General features: G+C 43.2%; 1 protein-coding gene across 1 annotated transcript in view; it reads left to right on the top strand.

Annotated features, from left to right (window-relative positions):
- The window catches only part of BLTP3A (bridge-like lipid transfer protein family member 3A), a 95,876-nt gene that overhangs the window by 73,000 nt on the left and 5,579 nt on the right, over positions 1–17,297 (top strand). The window contains exons 10-20 of the mRNA XM_012461629.3: positions 71–241; positions 617–756; positions 1,135–1,276; positions 1,532–1,725; positions 1,932–3,379; positions 9,283–9,479; positions 12,423–12,577; positions 12,664–12,814; positions 16,156–16,418; positions 16,885–16,993; positions 17,125–17,231. Coding sequence (XP_012317052.2) covers positions 71–241; positions 617–756; positions 1,135–1,276; positions 1,532–1,725; positions 1,932–3,379; positions 9,283–9,479; positions 12,423–12,577; positions 12,664–12,814; positions 16,156–16,418; positions 16,885–16,993; positions 17,125–17,231 — 3,077 coding nt within the window. The remainder of the gene's footprint in view (positions 1–70; positions 242–616; positions 757–1,134; positions 1,277–1,531; positions 1,726–1,931; positions 3,380–9,282; positions 9,480–12,422; positions 12,578–12,663; positions 12,815–16,155; positions 16,419–16,884; positions 16,994–17,124; positions 17,232–17,297) is intronic.

Raw genomic sequence — 17,297 nt, 5'->3', positions numbered from 1 at the left:
GACAGAAAGGAAACATTGGAACATTTCTCACGATCTTGGGCTAAAATCTTTTCACTGCTTTGTTGCATAGGCGATAGTTGCAAACACTGGGTACACCACTGTGAGGCCATGGAGACCCGAGGCCAGTGGGCCCAGAAGCTAGTGATGGAATTTCAGAGCAAAATGGAGAAGTGGCATGAAGAGACAGGTCTGAAACCGCCCTGGCACCTGGGAGTAGACCCTCCCTTTCGAAGGAAAGCAGGTGGGTTATGAGGAACTTGAAGCCTCCAGTTGCTTAGCTCTTGCCATTTATCTTTGAATAATAATGGCAATAAAGCAAGAACTAGCTAATTACCCCAACTGTATCTAATGGAGAGACATCAGTGACACTTTTCTTTATAGATACTTCTTTAACCCCAGGGATAGCTGCAATGTTGAAGAGAAGTTGTCATCATCTCTATTCAGTAGACTGTTGCGTTGGTCTTAAGAATATTTCTGAGTTCATCCAGGAGCTAGACAGTGTTAAGCTCTCTTTCCTACATAGAGCTTAATTATCTTAGGATTTTTACTTTCCTTGTTCTATTAATAATGAGAATTGAATGTATTTTATTCTTTTTCCCACCTTATTTTTATTTAGATTCTCTTTCCAGTCCTCGAAAGAACCCTCTTGAGAGAAGCTCCTCTCAGGGCAGACAGGCTGCCTTTCGGCCTCCAGCATGGAACCGCTTACGCTCTAGCTGCATGGTGGTACGGGTGGATGACCTGGACATCCACCAGGTGAGGACATGGGGAAACGTGGTTGGAAAGAGGTGGAGCAATTTACTTGGAAGGCAGCTGGAATAGTGTGAACAAAGTTTTGGAATTTTGGGACTATTTGCCTCACTTCTAGGAAGATTAATAGTTTGGCTGGTGAGATCAGGACTTGGGATTTCCCCCAGTTTTCCTGTGAATGCTCTGCTTTGAACCTCCCGCTGAAAAAACTAACTCGCGGATAGTACGAGGCAGATGTGAGAATGCCTGAAATATATGTGAAAGACACTGTGTTCCCTGTGACAGACTTTGGAGGGATGGTAGAGGTTTTATGCTTCCTAAGTGGAAATGGAGGTCTGTTCTAGGTGTGATTGTTGGTACTAACAGTAAGTTGTGATTGCTTAGGTTTCCACAGCTGGTCAGCCAAGTAAGAAGCCATCTACCCTCCTTTCCTGCAGTCGGAAACGTCACAACCTGCCCACACAGGTCTCTGCCATTCATATTGAATTCACAGAGTATTACTTCCCAGATAATCAGGAGCTTCCAGGTAAGCATCTAGGCTGGCTATTTCTTCTATCTAGCTCATGCTTTTCCCATTTGTCAGCCTTGGGGCCACTATTTATGTTTTTATTTGTTGTTAGGAGTTTTTCAGTGTTTGAGTTAATTTAGCACACTTTTGTTAAACACTCTGCCCTGTATAAATGTGTACCTTTGCTCTGTTGATAATAGAGTTAATATTAGGTGGTAAGAGTCTAGCTATTGCTTTTTACAGGATGTTTCTTTTCTTCCCTCTGCTTTCCAGTTCCTTGTCCTAATCTCTACATTCAGTTAAATGGTCTGACATTTACTATGGATCCTGTCAGTTTGCTCTGGGGAAACCTCTTTTGCCTGGATTTATACCGCAGCTTGGAGCAGTTCAAAGCTATCTACAAGCTGGAAGATTCAAGCCAGAGAGATGAACATCTGGACATCCGACTAGATGCCTTCTGGTTGAAGGTGAGGGAAGAGAGTGACTTTTGTCCCCTGTTGGTAGCCACAGCTGCATTTTTCCAATGGATATAATCTATGGTTCTGCTTTGCCTCTTTTGTGGTAGTAAGAAAATAGTTTCACAGCCCAAATGATGCTTTACATTTGTTTAATGGTGGTATGCTGAGATACTCAGATGACCATTCTGAATTGTGTTTCATTTTCTTTGTTGAAGGTGAGTTTTCCACTGGAAAAGAGAGAGCGGGCAGAATTGCATCGTCCCCAGGCCCTTGTCTTCTCTGTGTCGGGCATGATTGCCACCAATACACGTCATGCCCCACATTGTAGTTGTTCAGACCTCCAGAACCTTTTCCGGGGTTTTGCTGCTGCTGAGTTCTTTCATTCCAATTATGATCACTTTCCTAAGGTTCCAGGTGGCTTTAGCCTTCTGCACATGCTTTTTTTGCATCATGCCTTTCAGATGGATTCCTGCCTGCCTCAGCCTAATACCCTCCCTCCCCAGAGATCTAAGGCTTCCCAGGATCTCTGGTCTGTCCACTTTACCCAGATCTCCTTGGACTTTGAGGGAACCGAAAACTTTAAAGGGCATACCTTGAATTTTGTAGCCCCCGTCCCCCTGTCCATTTGGGCCTGCCTACCCCTCCGCTGGCAGCAAGCCCAGGCACGGAAGCTCCTTTTGGCCTCAGAGGGGAGGCTGAAACCATCAGCCAGCTTTGGAAGTCCTGTCCAGTCTGAGGCTCTTGCTCCTGACTCCATGCCCCATCAGAGGTCAAAGACTGAGCATGACTTGAAAAGCTTATCAGGCCTTACAGAAGTCATGGAAATTCTGAGAGAAGGCAGTAGTGATATGGACAGCAAAGGGCCTCTGACAGAGCTGGAGGATGTAGCAGATGTTCATATACTTGTGCATTCCCCAGCCCATGTCCTCGTGAGGCTTGACCACTACCAGTACTTGGCTCTGCTTCGCCTGAAGGAGGTGCTGCAGAGGCTTCAAGAGCAGCTGACTAAGGATACAGAGTCAATGACTGGGTCTCCCTTGAAGGACCAGACAGCTTGCATTGGAGTTCTCTTTCCCAGTGCTGAGGTGGCTCTGCTTATGCATCCTTCCCCTAGTGCTGTCGATGCTGACTCTGCAGGCTCAGATAGCACTAGCCTCGTAGATTCAGAGCTGTCTCCTTCAGAGGATCAGGAACTGAAGTCTGATGCCTCATCAGACCAGGGCCCAGCAAGCCCTGAGAAGGTCCTGGAGGAAAGCAGCACTGAAAATCTGGATGCATCCCAGGAGAGGCCACATAGCAATGGAGAACTGCAGGACTCAGGTCCACTTGCCCAGCAGCTAGCAGGGAAGAGCCATGAGGCAGTCGAGTCCCTACAGGCCAAGAAACTGAGCAGAACCCAAGCCTCCAGCTCACCAGCTGCATTGAAGCCTCCAGCTGGCAGGGAGACTGCTGTGAATGGACAGGTCGAGCTCATCCCCTTGAAGAACATTGAGGGAGAATTGTCAAGTGCTATTCACATGACCAAGGATGCCACTAAGGAGGCTCTACATACCACCATGGACCTCACCAAGGAAGCTGTGTCCCTGACTAAGGATGCCTTCAGTTTGGGCAGAGATCGAATGACCTCCACCATGCACAAGATGTTGTCCCTGCCCCCAGCCAAGTGAGTGGTTCTGTGCCTCCTTCACTCATCCCATCTCCTTCTAGTTCTGATCATTGGGTTTAAGTCCTTCACTGTGCATTTCTAGATTGGGAAGCACCATATAGTCCAAGAGAATGCATAGAATGGCCTATTTAGTGGGCAGTTTTCAAGTCAATATTTATTGCTTCTTAGAATCAGATTATCTCTTTTTTCACTGATTCGCTTTTTTTCCCCCTCAAGACAGGTCTTACTGTGTTAGCCAGGCTGGTCTTGAACTACTGGGCTTCGCAGTCCTCCTGCCTCAGCTTCCTGAGTAGCTGGGATTATAGACACGTGCCACCATACCCAGCTTGCTTCACTATTATTGATACAAATATGCTATATCAGGATAATAATACTTGGCATAGGTATAATGTTCTTTTCAGTGGGCTTTCATGTAATTTTTTTGTTTGATTTGATCCCTACAGCAGCCTGGTAAGGTGGCCTCAGACATTTGTATCCCCAGTTTATAGCTAAGAAAGCTGAGGAACCTGAGGCTTTAGAGTGGATGAGCTCATAGATACCCCATATCTTGTAAATAGAAAAGCTGTGGCTTTGGACTTGTTCTTTCTGGTACCTTACCAGTGTCTGCCAGAATAATAGAGAAGGAAGAATTTCATCCATTCAACAAATATCTTTTGAGCCCTTTCTGTGTGCTGGGCTCTGTGTTAAGCACTGGAGGTACAGGAGGGAGTAAGGAGAAACAGAAATGCACAGTGAGAAGAGTAGGAAAGCATGGATTTTCCCATGGGTGCCTTGTGGTTTTAGGAAAGATAATTGAGTCTAAGGGAAGTCTTTCCTGGAACTCTTTGTGGTTTAGAGACCATGGTATGAAGATCAGAGCATTTAGAGCTTTTGTCTAAGTGAATTATGTTAAGTGGATCTCTAAGCAGTGCCTGTGGATGAGCTAGTACCTGCTAGGATAGACAGCAAGGAAGGAGAGGAAAACCTAAAGGGTTGAATTGTATAGTAATACTAGCCAACATTTACTGAGTGCCTTCTGTGCCTGATAAGACACAGTCCTAAGTACTTACAATATTGGTCCACTGAATTTTTATAATAGCCCTATAAAGGCCAGGCGCGGTGGCTCACACCTGTAATCCCAGCACTTTCGGAGGCTGAGGCGGGCGGATCATGAGGTCAAGAGATCGAGACCATCCTGGCCAACATGGTGAAACCCCGTCTCTACAAAAAAAAAAAAAAAAAAATTAGCTGGGCTTGGTGGCGCGCGCCTGTAGTCCCAGCTACTTGGGAGGCTGAGGCAGGAGCATTGCTTGAACCCTGGAGGTGGAGGTTGCAGTGAGCCGAGCTTGCGCCACTGCACTCCAGCCTGGCATTTGGCGACAGAGCAAGACTCTGTCTCAAAAAAAAAGCCCTATAAGGTGAGTACTAATATCACTCCGTATCTCACAGATGAGGAAACTGAGGGTCAGAGAGGTAAGAAACTTGCTCAAGATCATACAACTTGTGAGTGGTGGAGCAAGGATTAAAAGCCTGGACACCTAATCATCCAATGTGCTGCCTTTTCTAAATGGAGACAAGTAGGGGAGATGGGAAAAGAGCAGAGGTAAAAAAGAGAAAATAAAGGTGTGTGAAATGAGCCCTTTTAAAATATCAACAGTGTCTTTCTAACTGCCCAAGCCAGTGGCCTTTCCTCAGTCCCCCTTCTCCTGGACTCCTCTGTGGTAGTTAACATTGCTGATCAGTTCATTCTGAGCATTTGTAACCCCGCCCAGTTACTGTCACTTCTCTGAAGGAGTCTTTTCTTTTTCCTTGGCTGCTCTCTTCTTCCTTTCATCCTATAGGTATAAATATTCCATTGGGATAGGCTGTCCATATTCTGATCACTTTTGTCACAATTTTACTTTTTAATTTTTTTTTTTTTTAGACAAGGGTCTCATTCTGTCTCCCAGTGGCGCGATCTCTGCTCACTGCAGCCTCAACTTCCCAGGTTCAAGTGATCCTCCCACCTCAGCCTCCTGAGTGGCTGGGACCCCAGACATATGCCACCATGCCTAGCTAATTTTTGTATTTTTGGTAGAGATGGGGTTTTGCCATGTTGCCCAGGCTGGTCTCAAAACTCCTGGACTCAAGTGATTCACCCGTCTTGGACTCCCAAAATGCTGGGATTATAGGTGTGAGCCACCGCATCTGGCCTGCAATTTTAATTTTTTTTTTTAACTGGTGATGCCAAAATTTTAAATTTTTAAATTAAAAAATGGTTTGTGGCTGGGTGCAGTGGCTCATGCCTATAATCCCAACACTTTGGGAGGCTGAGGCGGGTGGATCACAATGTCAGGAGATTGAGACCATCCTGGCCAACATGGTGAAACCCCGTCTCTACTAAAAATACAAAAATTAGCCATGCATGGTGGCATGCACCTGCAGCCCCAGCTACTCAGGAGGCTGAGGCAGACAAATCGCTTGAACCCAGGAGGTGGAGGTTGCAATGAGCCAGAATCGTGCCACTGCACTCCAGCCTGACAACAGAGCAAGACTCTGTCTCAAAAAAAAAAAAAAAAAAAAAAAAAATTGGTTTGTGTTTATCGTGTTGACAATGTAGGAAATAAAAGAGTAAAGAAGAAAATAGAAAAATCACTTGTAACAATACTACCCACTTACTTTTGGGTCTATTTTCTTCCAATCTTTATATTTCTGCATTCATGTATACACTCGTGGGTGGTTATGCATATAATATATACAAATGCTGTTTACAACAATAGGATTATATTATTTCTACAATGTTGCATGCTGCTTTATCCACTCAGTGTTTTATTGTGATATTTCCCATTCATTAGGCATATGAATACACGATTTTTATTTATTTATTTTTGGAGATGTGGTTTCACCATGTTGGACAGGCTGGTCTTGAACTCTTGGGCTGAAGTGATTCTCCCACCTTGGCTTCCCAAAGTGCTGGGGTTACAAGCATAAGCCACTTCCCTTGGCTGAATACATGATTTTTAATTGCTCTATTATATTCTAGTAAATGGATAGATCATGATTTATTGATCCATTTCTCCATCTGGGGAGTCATTTAGTCTGTTTCCCATTTTTCTCAGAACCAATGCTGTATGCAATGTCCTTATTTTATATCGAAATCTTTCCTTAGGATAAAAACCTAAAAGTGAAATTATTGGGTCAAATGCTACAAACATTTTTAAAGTTCTTGATGCATTTGCCAAACTTTCAGGTTTGTATCAACCTGTGCCTTTTAATAGTTTCTCTCTAGATATCTGTCTCCTTTATTTTTTTTTGTTTGAGACAGGGTTTCACTTTGTCACCCAGGCTGGAGTGCAGTGGCGTGATCTCCACTCATTTCAACCTCTGCCTCCCAGACTCAAGCAATCCTCCCACTTCAGCCTCTCAACTGGCTGGGACCTCAGGCGCACGCCACCACACCGGCCTAATATTTCTATGTTTTGTAGAGATGGGGGTCTTGCTATGTTACCCAGGCAGATCTTGAACTCCTGAGCTTCTGCCTTGGCCTCCCAAAGGGCTAGAATTACAGGTGTGATACAGCATGTCCGGCCTCCTTACTTTTGTTATAGTCTATATTGTCAGTCCTGACTTCTCTCCCTTCCCCTGCTCTTCATTTAAAACTATCTACTGGACATAGTAGCACATGGATCTCCCAGGGGTGCCTTGAAACTTACATATATAAAATAGAATTCCAGCTGGGCATGGTGGCTCATGCCTGTAATCCCAGCACTTTGGGAGGCCGAAGTGGGTGGATCACCTGAGGTAAGAAGTTTGAGACCAGCCTGGCCAACATGGCAAAACCCTGTCTCTACTAAAAATACAAAAATTATCCAGGTGTGGTGGTGGGTACCTGTAATCCCAGCTACTCGGGAGGCTGAGGCAGGAGAATTGCTTGAACCCTGGAAGCAGAAGTTGCAGTGAGCCATGATTGTGCCATTGCACTCTAGCCTGGGCAACAAGAGCAAAACACCATCTCAAACGAAAACCCAAAGAAACAGAATTCCTTATGCCTCCCCAGATCAGCTCTTTTCTTCGATAGTAACATTCTTCTACTCATTCATGCTCTTCATTTTAGCTCTTTGCCTTGTACACTTGTTTGTCATGTTTTGACCTTAATTCCTAGATCAGTGGTTCTCAAATTTGAGTGTGCATCAGAATACTCTAGAGGATTTGTTAAAACATAGTTTGCTGAGCCCTACTCCTAAACTTCTTCATTCATGGATTGAGGTGGGGCCTGAAAATTTGCATGTCTAACACATTCCTCATTGATTCTGATGGATGCTCCTGCCAGAACCACACTTTGAGAACACTGCTCTAGGGATTCTCACATCAGTTGTCCCTGTCTGTTCCCACACGTAGACTTTTTAGTATATATAAAAAGTATAGTTGATTTCTATATTGGAGGTATTTAATTTTATTTTATGAGACATCCATTACTTGCTAAAAGTCTTTTCCTCTCCAGGTTGTTTGAAAAAGTCAGGCCAAACTTCCTAAAACATAGGTGTAATCTTGTTATTTCCCTACTCCAAAACCTTCACACTTTTTCCTTATATCCCCTGAATTTAGTTTTAACTTATTAATATGGCATAATCAATTATTATGATACATCCATATAGCACTTTACAGTTTTCAAAGCATTTTAATAAATAATTTTTTCTTCAAGGTTTTCTATAATTTGGCTGCCATTCTTGTGGCAAAGTGAAAAAGCATTTAGTGGGAAGTTAGGAGACTTGAGTCTTTTATTGTTGAGACAGGGTCTCACTGTGTCACCCAGGCTAGAGAGCAGTGGTGCAATCTAAGCTCACTGCAGCTTGACCTCCCAAGCTAAGGTGATCCTCTCACCTCAGCCTCCAGTAGCTGGAACTACAGGTATTCACCACCATGCCTGGCTAACCTTTGTATTTTTTGTAGAGACAGGGTTTTGCCATGTCGCCCAGGCTGGTCTCGAACTCCTTGAGTCAAGCCTGTCTCGGCCTTCCAAAGTGCTGGGATTATAGGCATGAGTCACCATGCCCGGCCTGAGTTTTTCTTAATTCTACCTTTAACTGTGACCTTGGGACAGTTTCTTCATCTGTAAAATGGGAGGGTAGTATTAAAAGGTCCTTAAAGGTTTCTTTTCACTACATTAATGCCTTTTTAACTTTATCTTCTGTTGCTGTCCCTGACAAACCTATGCTTCAGCTAGGCAGAGTTATTGCACTTACCAGTCTCTTTTTGTTTCTGGTTCTGTGCCTTTGTTTATGCCATTTCTTGCCTATAGAATACCTTCTTCTTTCTTTCAGAGTCCTTCAAGGACCACCTCAGATGTTACCTCCTACCACACAGCCTTGACCCTCTTCTCCTTGTCCTTTTTCCTCTTTGATATTGTCTAGCCTTTGGTTTGTGCCTCTGTCCCTTTGTTATGGCATATGTGACTTACTCCCATTAAATGTTATGTATGGATAAACTTTTCTCTCCTAACAGATTATAAATTCTTTGAGAACTGGGGATGTCTTACCCATCATTGTATCCATCCCCCACTCTTGCCTAGTGCATAGTATGATGCCTTGCATCAGAAGCTACTCAATACTTATGGAATGAATGCAGGTGACTTCAGGTGCCATTCATCAGCACCAGACCAGTAGGTAGCTGGTCTCTTCTGTATCTGGGGTGACCTTGAATAACCTTGACATTTAATGTTGATATGAGAGAACTGTCTGTGCAATTAGAGATTTTGGAGTAGAAAGATTCAGAAAGGCCAGCGATTGAAAAATGACTTGATCTCTTTATATCCAGTAATATGTAATGTCAAAGGTGTATGTTCCCAATAACTGTCTGAACTGAAAGGAATGGGTATTGTAAGTGGATGGTAACAAACATGTCTCCAAAGGCACATTTGTGGTTTTTGTTTTTTTTTTAAACAGGGAGCCCATGGCCAAGACAGATGAGGGTGTGGCAGCCCCAGTGAGTGGAGGTGCTGCGCGACTCCGATTTTTCTCCATGAAGAGGACTGTATCTCAGCAGTCATTTGATGGGGTCTCATTGGATAGCAGTGGCCCTGAAGATCGGATTTCAGTGGACAGTGATGGCAGTGATAGCTTTGTGATGCTCTTGGAGTCTGGTATGTGGGAGCAGAGCCAGGCAAAGTTGCAGAAGTCCAGAAAGGTTCTCTCTGCTGCCTGTGTCAGACTGGCAGGGTTAAAGAGAAGCCAAGATATGATAATATAGACATTCTCTTAACCAAGACAGAAAAAGAGAGAAAGAGAAATTCTAATGGATTCTTGGGTTTGGTGCCATGTTTTCTAGGTTATTGGTTAATAACTGACTTTTTATCATAGAAAGAGATTCAAACCAAAAGAGAGAATACAGCTTTATAGCTAAGTCAGGATTTAGTTTCATGGTTGGTATCAGTGGTGTAAGGTGTGTTTGTAGTCTTTTTTTTTTTTTTTTTTTTGCCTATATTGTCATTGGCAAATAGGAGCTTTTTATCTGTCAATAAAATGAGAAACTTTTAGGAATTAATCACTTCTGTAAGTTACACTGGCCTTTCGGTTTATTGAAATAGAAACTTATGATCCCTTAAGAGTATCTAGGCTGGGCACGGTGACTCATGCCTGTAATCCCAGCACTTTGGGAGGCCAAGGCAGGTGGAACACTTGAGGTCAGGAGTTGGCGACCAGCCTGGCCAACATGGTGAAACCCCATCTCTACTAAAAATACACAAGTTAGCTGGGCGTGGTGGCAGGTGCTTGTAATCCCAGCTATTTGGGAGGCCAAGGCAGGAGAATTGCTTGAACCCGGGAGACAGAGGTTACAGTGAGCCTAGATCATGCCCCTACACTCCAGCCTGGGCAACAGAGCGTTGACTCCATCTCAAAGAAAAAAAAAAGGAAGGAAAGAATATATTGCTTGTTTATTTATTTTTGATACTGACAAATTATAATTTTATCTATTTGTGTGGTATTAATACAAAGTGATGCTATAATATGTATATACAAACACACACAATGTGGGATTTTTGAACCAAACTGATGTATATGCCACCTTAAATACTTACCTCATTTAGCATAGTGTCCATCCTCCAGATTCATCTGTTATCACAAATGACAGATTTCCCTCTCATAAGGCTAAATAGTATTCCATTGTATATTTGTACCACATTTTTTTTATCCGTTCATTGGCTGATGAATATATAAGTTGATCCCATAACTTGGCTATTGTGAACAATGTTGTAGTAAACACAGGAGTGGAGATAGTTCTTTGATATACTTTTTTTCATATCCCTTGGACATATACCCAGAAGTGGATATGGTAACTCTATTTTTAGCTTTGAGGACCCTTCATACTATTTTCCATAATGCCCATATTAATTTACATTTCCACCAACAGTATCCTAGGGTTTCCTTTTCCCTACATCCTTGCCAACACGTTGTTATCTTTAATCTTTTTGAGAATAGGCATTCTGACAGGAGTGGGGTAATATCTCATTGTGATTTTAATTTAAGAGAATGCACTGTTTCTTAAGCTGGGTGGTGTGTACCATGTTTGTTATTATTTTGAATTTATTAGGGAAGATTTTATGTCTAGGTATGAAAGCAGACAGAATCAAATAATGAACCCTCATTATACCCATTACCTAGCTTTGAAATTAAGAACTCATGGCAGGCCCGGTGCAGTGGCTCACGCCTGTAATCCCAGCATTTTGTGAGGCTGAGGTGGGCAGATCACTTGAGGTCAGGAGTTTGATACCAGCCTGGCCAACATGGTGAAACCCTGTCCCTACTCAAAATACAAAATTAGCCAGGCTTAGGCGCACGTGCCTATAATCCCAGCTATTTGGAAGGCTGAGGTGGGAGAATTGCCTGAACCCAGGAGGTGGAGGTTGTAGTGAGCTGAGATCGTGTCATTGCACTGCAGCCTGGGCAACAGAGCGAGACTCCACTTCAAAAAAAAGAAAAAAAGAAAAGACTTCATGGCCATTTTTGTTTCATATACACTACTGCCTACTTTCCTTCATCCCATGTTATTTTGAAGTAAATCTCAAACATATCCTTTTATGCATAAATATTTTCAGTTATGCAATACCAGAAAATACAGACTTAACTTTTTTCAAGTTGTGGTAAAATACATATGAAGTTTGCCATCCTAACTATTTTTAAATGGATAGTTCAGTGGCATTAAGTACATTCTGATTGTTGTACAGTCATTACTATCTATTTCCAGGGTGTTTTCATCACTAACTCTTTATTTCCCTTCCCCCAAGCCCCTGGCAACCATGATTCTACTTTCTTTCTATAAATTTGACTATTTTTATGTGCCTCATATAAGTGGAATCATACAGTGTTTGTCCTTTTATAACTGGCTTATTCACTTAGTATAATATCCTATATGATTGTAATATCCTAATAAGATTCTCCTATTTTGTAGCATATGTCAGAATTTCCTTCATTTTTTTTTTTTTTTTTTTTTTTGAGTCAGAGTCTCGCCCTGTTGCCCAGGCTGGAGTGCAGTGGCATGATCTCGGCTCACTGCTACCTCCACCTCCCGGGTTCAGTTCTCCTGCCTTAGCCTCCCAAGTAGCTGGGATTACAGGCGCACGCCACCACACCTGGCTAATTTTTTGTATTTTTAGTAGAGGCGGGATTTCGCCATGTTAGCCAGAATGGTCTCGATCTCCTGACCTCGTGATCCTCCTGCCTTGGCATCCCAAAGTGATGGGATTACAGGTGTGAGCCACCAGCGCCCAGCCAATATCCTTCCTTTTTAAGGCTGAATAGTGTTCCATTGTATTTATGTATCACATTGCTTATCCTTGCATCCATGGAAAGGCACTTGGGTCGCTTCTGTTTAGACTTTTAAAAATGGGACCAAATGTTATTATTACACTTTAAAAAATTAACAGTTCCTTAATTTCATCAGATAGCTAGTTAGTCCTCAAATTTCTAGTTGTCTCATGAATGCCGTAAATATTTTGTTTTATTTTTACAGTTGTCATTGTTTGTAGAGGTTGGATTTGAACAGAACATTTCGACTTTTGTACTTGTTTGCCCTCTTTCTTATGCAGAGTCTGGTCCAGAGTCTGTTCCACCAGGATCTCTTTCAAATGTCTCAGATAATGCTGGTGTTCAAGGGAGCCCTCTTGTGAATAATTATGGCCAGGGGTCACCAGCAGCCAATAGTTCAGTTTCACCCAGCGGAGAAGACCTCGTCTTTCACCCGGTCAGCTGCTCTACTTTCTTCTCTGCAGAGGGTAGGCTCTGGGCTGGGAACTTGGGACTTAAAACTAAGAGAATCTCCTTTGACAGGTCTCAGTTCTGGTCCTGAAGGTGAATGAGGTGTCTTTTGGGATTGAGGTACGTGGTGAGGACCTGACTGTGGCCCTGCAAGCAGAGGAACTGACCCTGCAGCAGCTGGGCACCGTGGGACTCTGGCAGTTCCTGCGTGGACAGTGCCCAGGTAAGGATGGTGGTCATTCCACAACAGACTGTAGGACTGTCTATGTCTAGGACAGCTGTAGATTAACTTGCACTTGTCACTGTGCTCTAAGGGCAGCCACTCTACTAGTGCCAAGTTTTCTTCAGCAGCCATTAGGGAGAGGAAAACCTCTACTGAAGCCTTTTTTGCAAGGGGCCTCCCAGAGCTCTTTCTTGGCTTTGCATTCACTGTGCTAGTCTCCATCTTCATTTCCAGGTACTCCTGGACATGAGGACAGTGTCCACTACATTTGTGTGTCTCTTAATATAAAACTATCTGATCAGGGAACTTCTGTCATTCAGATTCAGTCCTTTGATGTGAGTTATCATTTATAAAAGATGATAGGAAAAATCATATTTATTTAAAAATTATACTTTATTTAAAAATTATTGGCCAGACACGGTGGCTCATGTCTGTAATCTCAGTACTTTAGGATGCCGAGGCGGAGGGATCACCTGAGGTCAGGAGTTCGAGACCAGCCTGGCCAACATGGTGAAACCCCATCTCTACTAAAGATATAAAAATTAGCTGGGCATGGCGGTGCGTGCCTGTAATCCCAGCTACTTGGGAGGCTGAGGCAGGAGAATCGCTTGAACCCAGGAGGTGGAGGTTGCAGTGAGCTGAGATTGTGCCATTGTACTCCAGCCTGGGTGACAAGAGCGAAACTGTCTAAAAAAAATATTTTTTAGCCTGGGCATGGTGGTTTATGCCTGTAATCCCAGTATGTTGGAAAGCTGAGGTGGGAAACCAGCCTGAGCAACATAGCAAGACCTCACCTCTACAGAAAATACAGACCGGGTGTGGCGGCTCATGGCTGTAATATTAACACTTTGGGAGGCCAAGGAGGGTGGATCACTTGAAGTCAGGAATTTGAAACCAGCCTGGCCAACATGGTAAAACCCCATCTGTACTAAAATACAAAAAAATTAGCTGGGCTTGGTGATGTATGCCTATAGTCCTAGCTGCTTGGGAGGTTGAGGTAGGTGAATTGCTTGAGTCTAGGAGTTTGAGACTACAGTGAGCTATAATTGCACCATTGCACTGTAGCCTGGGCAAGAGTGAGAACCTGTCTCTTAAAGAAAATTAAAATATTGAGTAGATACTGAAGAATACTTATAAACTATATGTAAGACATAAAATAATAATACAATGAACTCAATTACCCACTACCTAGATTGTTTTATTGTTTTTAAATATTTTTTTGAGACACAGTCTTGCTCTGCTACCCAGTTTGAAGTGCAGTGACACGAATTCAGTGCACTGCAACCTCCGCCTCCTGGGTTCAAGCAGTTCTTCTGCCTCACCCTCCCGTGTAGCTGGGAATACAGGCATACACCACCACATCTGGCTAATTTTTGTATTTTTAGTAGAGTCTGGGTTTCATCATGTTGACCAGGCTGGTCTCAAACTCCTGGCCTCAAGCGATCCGCCTGCCTCAGCCTCCCAAAGTGCTGAAATTACAGCCCTAAGCCACCATGCCCGGCCCTACCACCTAGTTTGATAAATAGAACAGTACCATTACCTTTGAAGTCTCTGGGAAGCTCTCTCTTGAACCTCCTTGTGTCCCTCACCTGTCAAAGATAATCACTATCCTCAATTTGTATTCATCATTATCTTGCTTTACTTTATAATTTGTACACGTTTATATTAATGTATTATTTAGCTTTTTTCACATGTTTCTAAATAGAATCATAGACTGTACCATTTTTATGATTTGCTTCTTTCAAGTAACATGATATTCTTTAAATTCTTCTAGGTTGTTAAGTTAGCTATAAGTCATTCATTTTTCATTACTATATAATGTTATCATATACATACACCACTTTTTTCTTTTTTTTTTTTTTGAGACAGAGTCTCCCTATGTTGCCCAGGCTGGAGTACAGTGACATGATCTCGGTTCACTGTAACCTCTGCCTCCTGAGTTCAGGCAATTCTCCTGCCTCAGACTCCCAAGTAGCTGGGATTACAGGTGCTTACCACCACACCCAGCTAATTTTTGTATTTTTAGTAGAGATGGGATTTCACCATGTTGGCCAAGCTGGTCTCAAATTCCTTACCTCAAGTGATCCACCAGCCTTGGCCTCCGAAAATGCTGGGATTATAGGCATCTCACCTGGCCAATACACCACTTTTTCCTTTTTGTTTTGTCTGGCTTTTTGTGGGGGGAGACAGAGTCTTACTCTGTCACCCAGGCTGGAGTGCAGTGGCTGTCTGCACGTCTTGGGTTCAAGTGATTCTTGTGCCTCAGCCTCCCCAGTAGCTGGGACTACAGGCACCCGCCAACACACCTGGCTAATTTTTTTTTGTATTTTTAGACAAGGTTTCACCATGTTGCCCAGGGTGGTCTTCAACTCCTGACCTCAAGTGATGCACCCACTTTGGCCTCCCAAAGAGTTAAGATTATAGGCATGAGCCACTGCACGCGGCACTTTTGGCTTTTTGAAAACAGCTTTATCGAGGTATAATTTGCATACCATAAAATTCACTCATTTGAAGTGTACAATTTTAGAATTTTGTAACCATCACCACAACTCAATTTTAGAACATTTTCATGAGCCCCAAAGTATCCCTTGTACTCATTATCCTATTTACTTCTTTATTCTATTCTGGACTTCTGGACAGACATTTAGGTTGTTTCTAGTTGTTGTTTTGCTGTTTCAACATCTATGCTACATAGACATCCTTGTACATTTGTCTTGGAATATATGTTTGAGAGTTTCCCCAGGGTTATATTTCTGACAATATAATTTCTAGATCATTAGGGTAGGCACAAGTTCACCTTTACTAGATAATACCAAATTGTTTACCAAAATGTTTGCACCAATTTGCAGTTCCATAAATGTGTAAGTTGTTCCACAAGATCCTTGGCTACACCTGAGATTGTTCTGTTTGGAGTTTTGGAGAGGTTAGCATAGGTCCTGCTTTGCTTTATGAGTGAAAGATGAGAAGACCAAGGCTTAGAGAAAAGAGGAGACATTCAAGTTTATTAGAGTTTGGGGTCCTGTGCTTTAAGAGCTTTTCCTTGGCCATTAGCCCACTGCCTCAGATTCACAACAAGGCAAGTCCTTAATCTCTCTTCCATCTTACAGGGCATTGTAGGAAAGTACCTAAGCCCATGGACCTGGCAATCAGACTGCCTGGGTTCAGATCCTCCTTACTACTTACTAATTATGTAACTTTGGGCAAGTTATTCTCTGTGACTTAGTTCAGTCAGATGAGAATGATGATATTCCTTTGACCTAGGGTTGTTATGAATATTGATACATAAAGTGCTTAGAAGACTCCCTGGCTGTTAATTGTCTTCCTTATCTTTCTTCACAAAGGTGCATGCTTTCAGGAATCCTCAACTTTGAAGACTGGCCACATTAGGCCAGCTGTGGGCCTTCGCTTTGAGGTGGGGCCTGGAGCAGCTGTTCATTCCGCCTTAGCCTCACAAAATGGCTTTCTACATTTGCTGCTTCGTGGCTGTGACCTCGAGCTGCTCACTTCGGTGCTCAATGGCCTGGGGCCCTTCTTGGAGGATGAGGAGATCCCGGTGGTAGTCCCCATGCAGATTGAGCTCGTGAACTCCAGCATCACCCTAAAGGTGTGAGGAACGTTTGGTTTTTGCCAAAGTAAGGGCACATTGGTTTTTGCCCTGGACTTTGTCAAACAAGGAAGCAGTGACAGCTGTTAACCTCTTTCTTTTTCACTGTAAAATGTGGTGAGGATCAAGTGAGGAAATATTAATACATATTTGCCTTCTCTGTCAGTGTTATAGTGGTATATAAATGTATGTTGCTGTCAAAAAAGCTAGGGTTCAGGTGGGGAGACCTTGTCTCTAACCCTAACCCTGTCTTTGGCATGCAGCATTACCATGTGCAAGCCCTCAGGTTATCTGATCCTCAGTTTCACCATCTCTAGATGGGAGAATTTGTTATGCCTCTTATACCTTCCAAGAATGTATGGAGAAACTGGCATAAAGTTGCTTTAAGCTGAATGATGGGAGCATGAGTTGTGTTAGATTGCTCTAAGCTGGTGGGGGCATCATGTGGTTTCCCTCTTTCCTACAGGATGATATCCCCCCCATCTATCCAACATCTCCAGGCCCCATCCCCGTCACTCTGGCCATGGAACATGTTGTGCTGAAGAGGAGTGATGATGGTGTGTTCCACATAGGCGGTGAGTCAGCCTTGTCAGCCTGTGGGTTTCTCTGCCTTTTTTTTCCTCCTAAAAGTGAATAGCTGGCACCTAGGAACTGTTTGGGAGCTGGCAGCAGTTTTTCACTTAGAACCTTTACTTGTTTTCTCTAGCTGCTGCTCAGGACAAACCATCAGCTGAAGTACTTAAAAGTGAGAAGAGACATCCCCCAAAAGAACAAGTGTTTTTGGTGCCTACAGGAGAGGTTTTTGAACAGCAGGTGAGGACCTAACAGAAGAGTACCTGCCCATAACTCTTGGGGGCTATAAATGCAAAGCTGGTAAAA

The sequence above is a fragment of the Aotus nancymaae genome, unplaced genomic scaffold (genome assembly GCF_030222135.1).
Source record: "Aotus nancymaae isolate 86718 unplaced genomic scaffold, 86718_ANA_hifiasm-v0.15.2.pri h1tg000040l, whole genome shotgun sequence".
Lineage (NCBI taxonomy): Eukaryota > Metazoa > Chordata > Mammalia > Primates > Aotidae > Aotus > Aotus nancymaae.
Note: the sequence above shows the minus strand (reverse complement) of the source record. Positions and strands in the feature narration are given on the sequence as shown.